The sequence below is a fragment of the Cyprinus carpio genome, chromosome A19 (genome assembly GCF_018340385.1).
Source record: "Cyprinus carpio isolate SPL01 chromosome A19, ASM1834038v1, whole genome shotgun sequence".
Lineage (NCBI taxonomy): Eukaryota > Metazoa > Chordata > Actinopteri > Cypriniformes > Cyprinidae > Cyprinus > Cyprinus carpio.
In genome coordinates this window covers 10,329,808-10,345,777 of record NC_056590.1, presented here as the reverse complement: position 1 = coordinate 10,345,777, position 15,970 = coordinate 10,329,808, and the positions used below count along the sequence as shown (strand labels likewise).

The following is a 15,970-nucleotide window of genomic DNA, read 5'->3' as shown; positions in this document are numbered from 1 at the left end:
AGCTTGTCTTTGGGCTTGTTTTGATTTAACTGGTACTAACTTTGGCATAGTAAAAAACAGAGGTGGTTCTGGTTTGTGTAAAGGCTGGAATACACTACATGATTTTTACACCAGGCTTGTTCCCAAAAGTTGGAGCCAGTCAGCAGTTTTTGGACATTCAGGATTGACTGATTTCACAGAAAACTGCATTGTGTTTGATGGGCACAGACTACAATATTTTTGAGCTCGAGACTATGATTCCATCCAGTCAGAGAATATCAAACATGTAAGCCGATTTTTTTAGAACGCAGTAGAATCACCTTCTACATTCCATCCGTACAGGTTGCTTCCCTCATAGCGACTGGCAAGAATGTATTATCGAACCACATCTGTCTTATTCAACAGAGACTAGGGTCATGTAAGAATTCTGCGTTCAATCTGAAAGGTCGACGTGTCAAAACCAGCATCCATCACAATCTCTATGCATTTATGTGAGTGATATTGTATAGTCTTGGAGAAAGACTGAACATGCCATCAGGGAAAGAATTCAGGCCGTTAAACAATCCAGCAAATGCACCAGTATTAATGGTGGGTACCATTTTCTGTACTTAAACCTGTAGGTTTTTTGTGGCTCCAACCAAGGAATTTTAGGCAGAGACTTGAGATCAAATACTGAAAGTATTTGAAGTTTTTATAACGAAGAATAGCTAGAGATTGCAAGTGGTCCCACCGGTTTTGGTGCTAATTATGACAACGGTTAGACCAAAATAGACGCACAGCTGTAATCAAGATATGCAATTTCTCCAATAAGCTTGAATTTGATATGCCAACTTCTGCATAGCGGTTTCAATTATAGTATCAAGCTTGATGCAGATTATTACTATCTGAACTCTTGTACAAGTGTTTTATACATTCATGAGGTGCTTAATTTTTCAGTTTCAGAGTATAATCATGAGCATCAGATGAGATGGTTCATTAGGACTGATGGACTTACTGTAATCCAGAATACATTAGCCATTGACATGTGACTGAATCCAGACTTCCAATCACAGCTTTGGGTGTCCTAGCTTAACTTCCCCATGGTTTGTGTTTTGTTAAGGCCAGTGGTTGGAAGAATCCTGTTTTTAAGTCTTTTTAATGTGATCAACAACTGACCTCTGGTCCTTAAATTTGGCTTCCAATTAGTTTAGAGTTTTTCTGTATTTTCTTGCATGTTTCCATTTATCCAGGTATTGAAGCTAATTGGGTTGGTGTTGATGGTCTGCTCTATATCTAAACGATGGGTGGGAAGGCTTATTTGATGGTGTACTGTATGCTTGTGTTTCCCGTGGGCGACTCGAGTCGAGTTTTCAGTCAGCCTGTGGGGTGTGTGTGTGTGTGTGTGTGTGTGTGCAGCAATCCGGAGGAAGTCCTGTGTGAAAGATGCATACAAGAGTGCAATGGCCCCCGTCTCCTTTTACTTGATTGCAGTTTGCCGTGGTTGTTTGTATGCATATTAATCCAGACATACTCTGTGAGCTTGTGTGTTCGTGTGGCCGACCCTCCCTGTCTTTTGGGGTCCACTTTTTTTTTTCTCTTTCTTCCCCAAAATTGTTACTTTTTCACAATCTCAGCTCTCTAGGGTTGCAAAGCATTCATAAAAATGAATTATAAGGCTTGCACAGATTTTGTATAATTTTTTCGGTCTCATAATGATGAACCGTAACCCCTGAATTACCCATGATGCACCTGAACTGATTCAGCACTGCCAAACAGGTGTGAGGGGAGTGTGTTCGTGACTAACCCCTAGTGGTTGACTGTGTACTGTGATGATCACTAAACAGAGCCCTATTTGCAACTATTAATACAGAGCTGAGTCCGAGATCCGGAGGCTTCTGTTCTGCGTTTTTCTAAGGCCTTGTTTGCTGCAATTTTGGACACACATGGGAAAGCCCTCCTGTATGTGTATCTGAAGCCGAGTGGCGCTCTGAAATATGCACAGTGCACACTTGAATTATTCTCTGCCTGAGAACGAAGTGGTTATGCACGCTACAGTCTGAGAGCTGATTCACTTTTATCTGCGTTGGTGCCTTTATTGCTGAATGTTTGCTTGTGTAAAGAGAGAAATATGCATTAGATATGTGTGGTGTTTTTTGAAGGTGAAGTGGGTTCATACTGGTGAATCGCAAAAAAACTGAGTTCGGGTCATACATCACAAAATCGAAAGAAGGAAATATTTAATTCTATTTTTTAGGACCTTTTTAATGCACATTTTCATTTTTCATCAGTGTATCAAAAGTAAGTGATATGTCATTTAAATTGTACTTTTTTTTTTCTGCCGTTTTAAATCAAAATCACTGACCTGCACTAAATGAATATCATTATTTAGGATAATTGGAATTGAATTGATTTTATTTTTCCATATTGATTTTGAGGTGTGATGTGGACCTGGACATGTTTTTTGTGAGATTCCACTCCCCTTCAGGATCCTGTACAGCTGAAGGAGGGCTTATATGATGATGATTTTGTAGTTTTGTGAGGGGGTGGTGTCGATGAAAACGGGAGTGATGTTTAACGGGAGGCTTTTAAGAGATTACGGACTTGATATGAAAGAGCTTTCTTAATTTTCTCCCAACAAAAGAAAAAAAAATATTGTGTTCTCACTATGTTTTCTGGCTGGTCTTTTCTCATGCTTTACATCTTGTGTATCCTGACGTATTAGTGCAAAACTTTGTATTTGGGGTCTTTTCCCCTCACACCCTTCCCTCTTCATTTTTCTTGTCTAGTTTTGAATCTGTCTCCAGCAGTTGTGGAAATGATTGAGTGTGGAGAAAGGAAAATGTCTTTCTTTTTGCTTTATTGTCATTAAATTCAGAAACTGTTTTTTGTTGTATGTACCATGTGTAAGTAAAGGTTTTACTACAGCACAGTGTGTGTGAACATTTTATCTTCTCTTAACAAGCTGCCTTCCTTGTATTTGAAGTATTTTTCACATTACTTACCAGACCTATAGAATTCATTCGCTTTAGTTACATTTTTTTAAAGAAGATGCAACACAGCATTTTTTCACTTTAAGCAGTATCCTGTTAGTTGAAATATAGATACTAGTTTTTGTTAATATTTTGAAATATATAAAATATTCTGTTTCATGTTAATTTTATTAAATGTCTACTTTTTGCTATTTCAATTCTTATTTCAGTTTAGTTTGAGTTATTGGTAACACTTTACAATAAGGTTCCATGAGTTAATGTATTAACTAACATTAACAAACAATAATACATTACAGTATTTATTGATCTTTGTTAATGTTAGTTAATGAAAATACAGTCGTGCATTGTTAGTTCATGTTAATTCACAGTGCATTAACTGTTAACAAGAGCAACTTTTATTTTTATTAATGCATTAGTAAATGTTAAACTTAACATTACGATTAATAATTCTGTAGAAGTATTGTGCATGCTTTAGTTTATGTTAAACTAATGCAATTAACTAATGTTAAGAAACCAACCTTAATTTAAAGTGTTACAGGGTTATTTTAGTACATAAATGGAAATGAGAATTGTTGCTTTTTTCCTTTCATTTCAGTTAACATTTATTAAGTATCAATTTGTTATGGGTTTAGTTTAACTAAAATAACCTTTGCTCAAATTCCGATTCACCCCCTATTTGTAACATTATTGTTGATTTTTAATTTGTTCCTTCCCCTGCCTTCACTTAAAGGAGCTCTTGATTTGTAAGGTGGTTGCGGGGTCCCTCGGGAGGGTAGGTGAGGTGGTTCTCTCTTCAGTCCAGCAGGACCCCCGGGCCCCGAGCCGCTGCTGGCGCTGCAGTGTCGCGCTGCGGCCGCTAGAGGGAGACCTTCTGTAACGTCACTCCTGGAACGAACCAAATGATATTTCTGCATCAACTTTTAACTCCTCCTTCCCTTGTCCTTTCTTTTCTAAATTCCAAGCCACGCATGCAGGCAGGAAAAAAAGCAGAATATATATAAGAAATTGAATTCCAATGTCCAGATTATGATGTGTTAATGCGTGCTTTTGACCTGACATTAAAATTGGATCTATAAAGACACACAAAACAAATATAAAAACAGACAAATAGGCCTAGTAGGTTCCTCAACCTGTCTTACTGTCCGTTCTGATCTTTGTTTCTTAATAACTCCCTACTGCTTTGTCTAAATAAAACGTAATATCTGTATTATAAGACTGAAAGATGTTTAATATGCCTATTAGATTTGCTGCAGCGCGCTTTTCCGTGTGTGTGATGCGCCTGCAGTTCCTCTGTCCGCCGTGAGGTGGCGCTCTTACAACGACTCCTCTGTACTGGAAAGGTGAAGGCAGCATATTTTCTCAGTAGACTTTCTGCAGTTCTGGAGGTGACGCCAAAACCTAGTCCTTGACCATTTTTGAGTTTTGCTTGCAACAGCAGATATTTCTGTCACATTTCACAACTACAATAAGGCACGGCATGCCTTTTTTACTCTTAACTTACCTTTCATCCAGTCATTTGATTGAAACGATGGTTTATTGCTGAGGATGCTGATTTGTTGACTTTACCTGCTCAGCAAAAAGGGGATTTTTTTTGTTGTTGTTGTTGTTATTGCTGTTTTAATGTACAGGTTCTTTGAGCACAGCTTGACATTAAATCAACAGTAAATTGTGACAATGCATGACGTGCACAATGATGTGCTGGTTATATGACACAGTAGTTTAGCTAATGAGCATTTGCTAAATTAGAGCTGCAGAGATGTAGGTTTTTGTAAATGAGCAGTATCAGCCATAAGAGGTTTGCAAATTAACACTTTAGTTTATGAGTTTAAACAGCAACGTGAGGCAAGTCAATTCTTCAGAGCCAGACTTCAGTGAATTGGACACAAACACTTTGAGTCCTAATTTAAGTACAGTCCAAAACCAGGACGTTTATGTTCATCTCCACCTCCTTCGTTCTTTAAACTAATTCTTTTTCTTAAAGAGTGATTAATTATACTTGACTGTGGATCTGCTATGATGACAAAGGTCCTTATGAGCAGGTTTGTTTGTGTGTATTATTTTGTTTATATTTTTCCCATTCAGATCTGTGCAGAAGAATTGTCTTTTTATAGTTGCTAACATTTGTGATCGTTTTGTTCTGTTTTTCTGGTTTGGATTGTGTTGCAGTGAGGAATGCATATTTGCTGTTGACTAAATTATAGAAAAACTGCAGTCTGTGGACGCTATGTGGCAGAGTGGATGTCCAAAGGCTTTTGTTCTCTTAAAAACATACTTCTACTTTATAGGTCTTTTTTTCTGAAATGTAATGTTTTCTCTTCATTTTTTGTGTGAGCACACTGGAGAGCGAAAGAAAACAAGTGCATGAGGATATAACCAACACTATAATTTGGTATTTAAAAAAAAAAAAAGAATATTAAATTTTTTTGTCTTTTAAAACAAAATATTGTATGTGATTATTGTTGCAAAATATAGAAATTGCCAACAGATTTATTTGGCAATTAAAATATATTGGAAATTATCAAGATTTTCCAAAATAATTAATTTTATTTTTCTTCCTGCTATTATAATTTGATCAAACAGAACAGTTTCAATTGATTTTGAAAGATGATCAGAGAGGATCGGAAAGACAGCAGAAGGAAAGAGACGAGTTTGTTATTCATTTGTCATCCCAGTGTTTGTTTATTCATGAAGTCACTCGCTAAATGCTGTTGTGTCAGCTGTTGAAATGACTGGAAAAGTGAACGTCATTGGAGCAAGTGACGTTTATGTCATTTAGTTTTTCTTCAAAATGTTGATTGCACAGTTGGTGGTAGCAAAGCCAACACTTTAGGTCACTTTTGTGAATATATTTGAGTTCATTCACAACAAACCATATCTGATTTGGTTTGTTCAGCATAAACCCCCCCTACATACTGTAGGCCCTAAAATGTCCAGGTCCTGGTTGTCTTGTGAAGGCATCACTCGCTCCGCACGTCTCTCTCCACCTCTCCATCTGTTCTTCTGTCTTTCTTCTCGTCTCTCTCTCTACCTCTCCATCTGTTCTTCTCTCTCCACTCCCATCAGGCTTGTACTGTACCTACGGCTCGCTGTGTGTCCTCTCCCTTCCTGCCTCACAAAAAGACCCCTCTGTTCTCGGAGCTTTAGCCCGGCCACCCCACCCCTTCTTCCTCAAACACCCAAAGTGGTACATTCCCTCTCCTCCTCATCTTCTGCTGCAGTGCGTGTCTCATTTGTGAGGCTCTTCTCTTCACCTTCAGCTGTAGTCGGTTACAAAGCTGCATTATTACGGTACAGTGTGTGGATGGCCTCAAGCTGATGTGTTAGATCAGGCTCGACAAACAGACCTGTTGTTTCACACATGCTGCAGAGACGTTTGTCTTGTCCAGCTCTGCAGATACAGAAATACTAAGAATGATTGATGCCTTAAGGTTCCTACAACTTCTAGATGTAATCACAAAATATACTTTTAAAATTTTTGGAAAATGTATTTTGTATACAATTAATCAATTAGCAGTTTTTCCTGTAGCATGCATTCTTCTGTATTATTATTGTATATTAATTTATCTTTATTATTTAAATGTTGATCATTTTATTTTGCATTTTTTATTTTTGTCTAATTATGCTTTCAGCTCATTTTAACATTTTGCAATGTTTAAATCTGTTCAACAGAGTTTCCCACACATTTAACACATTAAATTAAATTTATTTATTTATTTATTTATTTTTTAACTATATATATAGAAGTACAAAACAATTGATGTTTCTCTTTTACTGCCATGATTCAAATGAGATTTTGAAATTTTCATGACATCCTCTCTCTCTCTCTCTCTCTCTCTGTGTCCCCTCCATCACGTCTCCTCCCTTGACTCATCCGTATGTCCCCACATTTCCACTTCAGTCAGTGGGTCACATGAATCGACCTCCTCCCTTCTGCTCAGGACTCCCTCCCACCACCACCTCCCTCTCTCTCTCTCTCTCTCTCTCTCTCTCTCTCTGGGTAAATACTGTTTGATCCCCCTCTCTCTCTCTCACTCCCTCCATCAATAGGCCTCATTCATTCCCTCTCTCCTGCTGCATGCCATCGGACCCCCCTTACCTTCGCTACTCATTCCAGTGATTTTTTTTTTCCCTCAGTGGAGTTTTCCGTGACTTCTCAAATAGTTCAGTACCTGTTCTCGCTCTTTTACAAATCATCTCTTTCCATAGTCATTTTCAGCCATACTCTTACTCTTCTGTCTTCCTCCCACACTTGTTCATTTCACCTGATTTAAATAAATATAGTTAGTTCTGTGCCATCGGTTATTAAGCTAGGATATGTGTATATATATATATATATATATATATATATATATATATATATATATATATATATATTATATATATATATATATTATATATATATATATATATCCTACATATATAAACCGATTCCAAAAAAGTTGGGACTCTGTACAAATTGTGTGAGTAAAAAAGGAATGGAATAATTTACAAATCTCATAAACGTATATTTTATTCACAATAGAATATAGATAAACATATCAAATGTTGAAAGTGAGAACATTTTGAAATGTCATGCCAAATATTGGCTAATTTTGGATTTCATGTAGGGGGACCATATGCGCCATTCATACGGAACACGTCCCAGCCAGAATTTTAATAATGCCTTAAACATCCAGAGCAGCTTGACCAATAACATGCAGGTATTGTACATAGTCGACCAATCGTGGGGCTGCGTGTGAGAAGGTGAGATCTAGAGGGAACAATCAAAGCTATGCAAATATGCGCACACATGTTCGTTCGTTTCGTTGGTTGACTTGAAGCGTCACTGCTCAAAAAAAAAAAAAAAAAAAAAAACAGCAAGTAGGTGCGAGAGCGATCCGAAAGCATAAGGAGCCATCTGCACTCTGCTCTCTAGCTCTCATGAATGTCCACACAACGATTGACCTGAAAACAGCCAAAACCTGGATATTTTAGGCAATATTAAAATCCTGGCCGGGACGTGTCCCGTATGAATGGCGCATATGGTCACCCTAATTTCATGAGAGCCACACATTCCAGAAAAGTTGGGACAGGTAACAATAAGAGGCCGGAAAAGTTAAATGTACATATAAGGAACAGCTGGAGGACCAATTTGCAACTTATTAGGTCAATTGGCAACATGATTGGGTATAAAAAGAGCCTCTGAGAGTGGGCAGTGTCTCTCAGAAGTCAAGATGGGCAGAGGATCACCAATTCCCCCAATGCTGCGGTGAAAAATAGTGGAGCAATATCATCATAGGTATACAGTGTATACTATCATCCAAAGATTCAGAGAATCTGGAACAATCTCTGTGCGTAAGGGTCAACACCAGAAAACCATACTGGATGCCTGTGATCTTCGGGCCCTCAGACGGCACTGCATCACATACAGGAATGCTACTGTAATGGAAATCACAACATGGGCTCAGGAATACTTTCAGAAAACATTGTTGGTGAACACAATCCACCGTGCCATTCGCCGTTGCCAGTCAAAAAAGAACCCTTTTCTAAAAATGATCCGGAAGCGCAGGCATTTTCTCTGGGCCAAGGCTCATTTAAAATGGACTGTGGCAAAGTGGAAAACTGTTCTGTGGTCAGACGAATCAAAATTTGAAGTTCTTTTTGGAAAACTGGGACACCATGTCATCCGGACTAAAGAGGACAAGGACACCCCAAGTTTTTATCAGCGCTGGGTTCAGAAGCCTGCATCTCTGATGGTATGGGGTTGCAATGAGTGCGTGTGGGCATGGGCAGCAGCTTACACATCTGGAAAGGCAGCATCAATGCTGAAAGGTATGTCCAAGTTCTAGAACAACATATGCTCCCATCCAGACGTCGTCTCTTCAGGGAAGACCTTGCATTTTCCAACATGACAATGCCAGACCACATACTGCATCAATTACCAACATCGTGGCTGCGTAGAAGGAGGATCCGGGTACTGAAATTGGCCAGACTGCAGTCCAGATCTTTCATCCATAGCAAACCATTTGGCGCATCATAAAGAGGAAAGATGCGACATAGAAGACCTAAGACAGTTTGAGCAAATAGAAGCCTGTATTAGACAAGAATGGGACAACATTCCTATTCCTAAACTTGAGCAACTTGTCTCCTCAGTCCCCAGACGTTTGCAGACTGTTATAAAAAGAAGAGGTGAGGGCCACACAGTGGTAAACAGACCTTGTCCCAACTTTTTTTTGAGATGTGTTGATGCCATGAAATTTTAAATCAATTCTTTTTTTTCCCTTAAAAATAATACATTTTCTCAGTTTAAACATTTGATATGTCATCTATGTTGTATTCTGAATAAAATATTGAAATTTGAAACTTCCATATCATTGCATTCTGTTTTTATTCACAATTTGTACAGTGTCCCAACTTTTTTGTAATCGGGTTTGTGTATATATATATATATATCTCTGTGGCGAAAGAAGGCAAAAGTCTCATTTTGCACTCTCATTTAATCTCATTGCTTTCTTGGTGAAACAAGAATATCTGTTCTGAAATGTCCAATACATGAGCTATCAATGTTCCATTCCCTGAATAGTCACCATTACTAAGGCGACTGAAGAAGCTGAAGTAAATTTGCTTTAAAGATGCATAATTGTGCTAAATGATCTGAAGCACATTCAGCGGCCACCATTTAGAAAAATTCTGGAACAAATTAATCAACCCGAGAGCTTATGTCAGTGTTGTTCACACACTCTGATCATCTGTACAGCAAATTAACAAACATTTATTTGTTGCTTTAAACTCTAGAAGCATAACTGACGGTTTGATATAGCTCTCATATACAAGCTGGCATTAAGCTTGCTTCATTTGAGACCTCCAGTTTTCACAGGCGTATATGAGTCCAGCATCCAAAATCACTGAGCCATTCTCTTTCGCTCTTTCATTTTGCGCTCTTACATCTGGGTCTCTACTACTACTGGGAGCTCTGTGTAGCATAAAAACAGAGTTACATACATAGGCAATTTTTTTTCAGTGCTCCCGCTGTAAACCCCTGTACCAACCCCAGTCCATTTTCCTCACACACACACACACAAATATGCACATGCCAGTGTATTTCTCCCCCCTTCTCCGATCTATTTCGGTGTGTTGTAGTGGGCTTAGGGTGTGTGTGTGTGTGCGTGGTTTGCAGCCCTGCCCAGTAAAAATACAGACTTTTTAAGGAAGTCTGCAATATAATCTGGTCGCTTTATTGTAATTACAAGGTCCCCATTTTGCGAAAAATAACCAGGCTGTCCGCAAGCACTTGCCGTGTCTGACTCCAAGGAAAACTTGAGTTGTTTTGCCTTTTGTTGAACTGCTTCATGTGTGCACGTAGCCTTATCGGGAGATAATTCATTTTCTCTCACACACACAGCAAATCTCAGATGTTGTCATAAAATCTGCTAGCATGGGTGGCCAACCAAAAACCTACACAACCGCATGGCTAGCGGCCTATTGTCAAAGCCTGAAATTACTGTGGACAAATTAGTAGGCTGTATTAATCCGAACAGCTGTATTGGCTCAAGGTGGGAAACATCTGGTCTTGAGGATTTCTCTGTCAGAGTGCTGAGTGGCTTTTTACCTTTGAAGTTTTATCGGTTACATGGTTTGTACAAAATGCCAAGAATTCTTGTCAGTCGTCTATTTATGGGTGTTGGGATTTTCTCAAGGTTCGTACTTTGCAGAGTTTGAGTTTATATTTGTGCTTCACTGTTTCTCTGGATGTAAAGTTGGTGTCTCAGGCCATTTTCAACCTATTAGCTGTATTTTTTATACCTTTCTCAGGGTCTTCACCTGTATGCCAACCTTTGCTTGGTTTTATACATTTCTCAATGTCTATGTTCACGTGCTCTGCCATGGTTTCAGACAGACCAAGCAGTAGGCGATTTAATAATGCATTTAATTGTTTTAATGTCAGTTTAGAGAATTTCCTTTTTTTCCTGAATGCTGTTCATAACTAAACTGTAATTTTTTTTTGAACACACACAACTAGTTTTTATCCTACTCAGCACACTCTCAGATCAAAAAAAGGTACAAAAGCTGTCACTGGGGGCGGTACCTTTTCAAAAGGTACACTTTTGTACCTCTTTAGGTACTAATATGTTCACTTTAGGTAATAAAGTGACCTTTAAGGTTTCAATATGGACTCCTTGGGTACAAAGATGTGCCTTTTGAAAAGGTACCCCCCCCAGTGACAACTTTGTGCTTTTTTTTCTGAGCGTGCATAGCAAGCATAACAGTTAGGTTTAGCATCAGTGATAGTAAAAATAAATAAATAAAAAAAAAAATCAATCTGCATTCCCGCACAACAAAAAGTGCTCTGATCTGCAATTCAATATATATATAATTTATTCCCTTACATGTACTTTGGACAAATTTTGAGCGAGAGTAATTTAAATACTGCATTGGCAATTTATTCTTCAGAAGTAATATAGTAAAGAACACCTGATTCCCACTTTCCACCCACATCCCTCATTTCCATTATCTTTTCTCACATTTTTTAAAACATTTATTCTTTCTCACGTTCTCCTCCGGTGTCTCTGTGTCAATGGGAACACTGCAGATTTTAAAAAAGCTATGATTATATTGTTTTATTATAGAAATGCTAGAGTGCACCAGCCAGAGGGCCTTACACAAAAACATATGGCGCCATGGCTGATTGGTTTACGAATTGTCTGCTTTAGACCATAATGGGCTACAGTCCATAAGAAGCACTGATTTGAATCATTTCCCCCTTAAAAATTAGAAAAAGTTCTCATCAGCTCCTAATAATGTTGGTAGGAGTTTTAATATTCATAAAAGAACACAGTGCAGGTCATATTGTGATGCTGACAGTGTTTGTTTTATGCACTTGAGGAACTTTTTTTAATATTATTTGAGTAAACAGAGACACATTATATATGTTTTTTTTTCTACAAAAGCACAGGTCCTTATAAAGATCTGGACAGTGACCTAAATAAATGACTGGGCTTCTGTTTTCATCCCTTACTTTGAATAACTGCAGTTTGCTGGATTTATAGGAGCCTAAAATAAAGGAAAGTATAGAAACATCAAAATGTGTTTCTTGGGAGTATCAGAGATCAAATGGGAGCGAGCTCATGATTAATCATATAGGATTTACTTGATAAAATCTTCGTAACAATTTTAACACATTTTAAGAACAGTTTACTGCTACTACTCTGTACAATCTACTTAATATTGAACTTAACATTCATAAAGAAATTAAGTAAAAATTAGACTACATAATCATATTTAATTTCACATACTTAATTTCTGTACTTAACTAAGTAAAGTAAATTTAACACAGAAAATAAGTAACTTTAGCTTTGCCAGTAAAAGTTTGAGTAATTTTTTAGGTCAAAGCTTGCTTGGCAATACTTTGATTTTTACTCAGTATAGGCGCCTAAGTTAAACAATGCTTTAAAAAGTGTGTTTTAGTCAGAAACTTCAAAAGTTATCATGTAGACACCAAATTAACCATAATTAGTAATGCAGCACTCACCTGAAAACAGAGAGGTACACAATTACAACAATGGTAATTTTTGAGTATGTGAATGTCATTTTGAGTTGAAAATGAACTCCCATGTAACAAACCTCGGCAAGTTACTAAACCAAAGCAATGATAAAACAGGTAAGCGGAACAACAGCAAGAAATAATAATTAATGATCAACCTTATTAAATATTCATCCCCCAGTGCATGATGGGAACAACAGTATCAGAAAAGCTGAGTAAGTTTTACATTAATTTTATAAACGTTGATATTTATGCTTTAATTATCTACAAGCTTAAATGAGTTCTTATAAAGAATTTTTACTTTTATTGTATTTATGTTTAAATTATTGCCCTTAACTGGACTAACTTTTTTTCATGCAGAACATTACATTTGTTTTTCTGTAGTATTTACCTCACCACAGAATCATTTTTATCAGTGTTGCTTTTGACTTTTGGCACTTAAAACTTATGTGGCTATGACTTTTATATATGAAACTACTTCATAGCAAATGCTTCATGGCTAAACGTTACTATAAAATCTCTGTTAAATTGTCATACTATAAACATTTATTTTAATAATAGTGTAATTGAGTAGCCCCGAAAATTAAGTTTTTTGCTGACAGGGCCTAAACGTTCGTTTTGATCCATATCTGCTGGCGGTGGTTTATTTTATTTGAGTGACCGGAGTTTGTTGTGACCGGAGAACCTGAAAAGGGAACGAAGATGCACGTGACGTCACGAGCGGATAAGGATCTGATTGGGTGAAATTCTTCATTGTACGGCGGACCCCATCGGTCCTGCATGTGTTCAGCTGTGAAACAGAAATAAATAGAAAGAAATAATCTGACTGAACTATATGCCAATCGCTGGGACGTCAACATCAACAGCTCATTTGATGAATGCAGATATTTTGGTGCAATGTAAGATCCTTTTATAAGTTCTTGAAATTAACTCTGTCGACACGAGACGAAACGAGTAGAAAAGTCCGCAGAAGTCTGTATGAATGCACTTTCCCTCCCTCTTTTTTTGCTCTTCTACCCTCCTCATTCACTTCTCTCCTCTCTCTCTCCACACACACAACAGGCGCGCGCGCATCCCTCGCAGTTCGTGGTAGAAAGTAAAAAAGAGGGAGAGAGAAAGAAAGAAAGAGAGAGATTGAGAGAGAGGAGTGATTTGAAGCCTCTCTCTGCTCCTCTGTCTCCGCTTTTTGCTGGTCACTCAGACTCAATGGGCTCTAGCCATTAGGGGTTTCGAGCTGTAAAAAAACTACATAGTTTATTGACCCGTTCCCTTCTTTCTATTTAAGTTTTGTACATAGTGCAGACACAGATAATTTATTGAAGAACAAGGTGGGTGTGCGTTTCAAGACGTCTCTTAATAAGGCGCACCACGTTTGTTACAGGCCAAGTCGAAGTTTATGGTGGAAAGAACGAAAAAGCTAATTTGAAACTGTCCCTCCTTGTAGTCCAACCAAACCGGTCAAAAAACACGGGAACTATGGATATTCGGAAGAAGCGGAGGCCGTGGTGCATGGAGAAACCTCGTTCGTGCTCCTTCTCCTGTGGCCTTTCTCTGGCACAAGCAGGTGAGCATTTTGCTTTTTCTGTTTGGGTGTTTGTGGCATTTGACAGAAGAAACTGTAACATGATTTATGCATTGAGGAATCAATGCAACATTGGGTTTTGGTGCGCTTTTTACGCACGCCATGTAATCCACGAGATTGTGTGTTTGTGTTTCCAAGAGGATGCTGAATCTTCTTGCTAAAAAAGCGATTTGAGTTAAATGATTTCTACTTTTAATTATGATACATCCTTCTGGATCTAGCTGTACTTTTGGTGAGCTCACATTAGCAGGAGAAACTTTGGTTCAAACATCCCTCCAGTTGACTATTTCTCTTTTATCTTGCAGAATTTTTTTTCAAGAACTGAAATATGCACAAAGTAAATAAAGGCCCATGAGTTTTGAGCTCCAGGCCGCGTTGGCACACATTATGTGGCATCCCACACGGTGGCATAGGAATTAGGGACGGTGCTTCACTGACAGGGTTTCACATCCTGGTACGAACTTCATTTCGCGCGGCACAGCACAATAAATGCGTATGACAAAATTCAAATCAAAACAAAAAAAAAACTAAAAATAATAACTTAAAAAAAAAAAGAAAAAAAAATATATATATATATATATATATATATATATATATAATTTACATATTTATTATTCATTAATTGTTTTATTATTTTATTATTGCCATGTTTTCTCTGGGAATGCCGGGTTCGCTATAGATGTCTTCTTCGCGTTTTCTTAAAAAATCAATATTTAATTTTAATTTTTTATTTGTTAATTATAGCCTAAATAACTCACTTTTCAGAGTGTCCTTACAAAACCCTCGCGCCGTTGCACTTCTAATCACCGCCGAGTGCATTTCTTCTTTACGAACTTTATGAACTTTTGCAGTAGTTTTTTGTTTTATTTATTAAACGAATCCATATTTAATATAAAAAGCAGCGTATATAATTAGTGGTTTATTTCATTTACCCCACCCGACTAGACATACTAATATCTGCACGTTCATTTTTTCAATGATAATATTATTTTCTGTATAAATCGTCAGCTGCGGCTTCTAGCGTTCACCACTAGTCGGTTTGTGGCGCTCGAGAGTCTGCTGCTTTTCCAAAGACCCCACTTTCTTATCACACATCAGTAGAAACACACATAATCAGATTAGAGTACCGTTCCTCACAACCAGATTTGGACAGATTTACTTCATATTTAATGTGCTAAACTTCTGGTTGAATGAAAAAAATGAATAACAAAGCAATCTTTTAGATGATAGCGTGCGCCTAGCGTCCCTCAGGCATGGATGTAATTCCAGATTTCTGATTTTGATCACGTCTTTTTCTCTCCCCTTTCTTCAGAGAAAAAAACCTAATAACCCTCCCTTGTGTGTTTGAGGAAGTCTGAATATTTTGTGCCTCGCATGAGTAGGTTATTATTCTGCCCTGTGGCGCTGAGAGATGCAGTGAAATGAGTTATTTCTCATCTCCGGTGTGAGCTCATTACTATTTTGTTGTAACCGCACACGGCCTGTTGACAAGACCTGGATGAAATTTGGCCAGTGAATGTTGCACTGTTGAACTAATTACACAGAGCTCGGTTTCAAAAAAACTTCATTCAACAGGTAATGATGTTGTTTCAGGTGGTGAGCTTCCAAAAAACGATAATGACAATCAAGCCATTATTTATGATTCTCCTCGTTTTTCATGTTCAAGTTCATTTATGTCTTGCTATGTTTACCTCCTTCCAAGCAGTCTATAATCGTGTTTTGTTTTCAATATTGGTTGAAGATTCAGGACAGCTCGACAGACTTTGTAAGAGTGGCAAGTGATTTTTATGTGGGGGATTATTTATTTAATATGGAATGTTTCTCTTCCTTTCTTTTCTCAACCCATCATTTCAAAGGAAGCGCTCTCAAAGAACAGTCCCTGTCTCACTTCTGTTAACCCAAACACCTTCAACCCACATG

The 15,970-nt window shown here is 37.7% G+C and overlaps 1 protein-coding gene across 1 annotated transcript in view; it reads left to right on the top strand.

The window, feature by feature from the left end:
- The first annotated feature begins 13,944 nt into the window (after positions 1 to 13,944).
- Positions 13,945 to 15,970, top strand: part of LOC109111231 (collagen alpha-1(V) chain-like) — a 32,069-nt gene continuing 30,043 nt past the window's right edge. The window contains exon 1 of the mRNA XM_042777167.1: positions 13,945 to 14,032. Coding sequence (XP_042633101.1) covers positions 13,945 to 14,032 — 88 coding nt within the window. The remainder of the gene's footprint in view (positions 14,033 to 15,970) is intronic.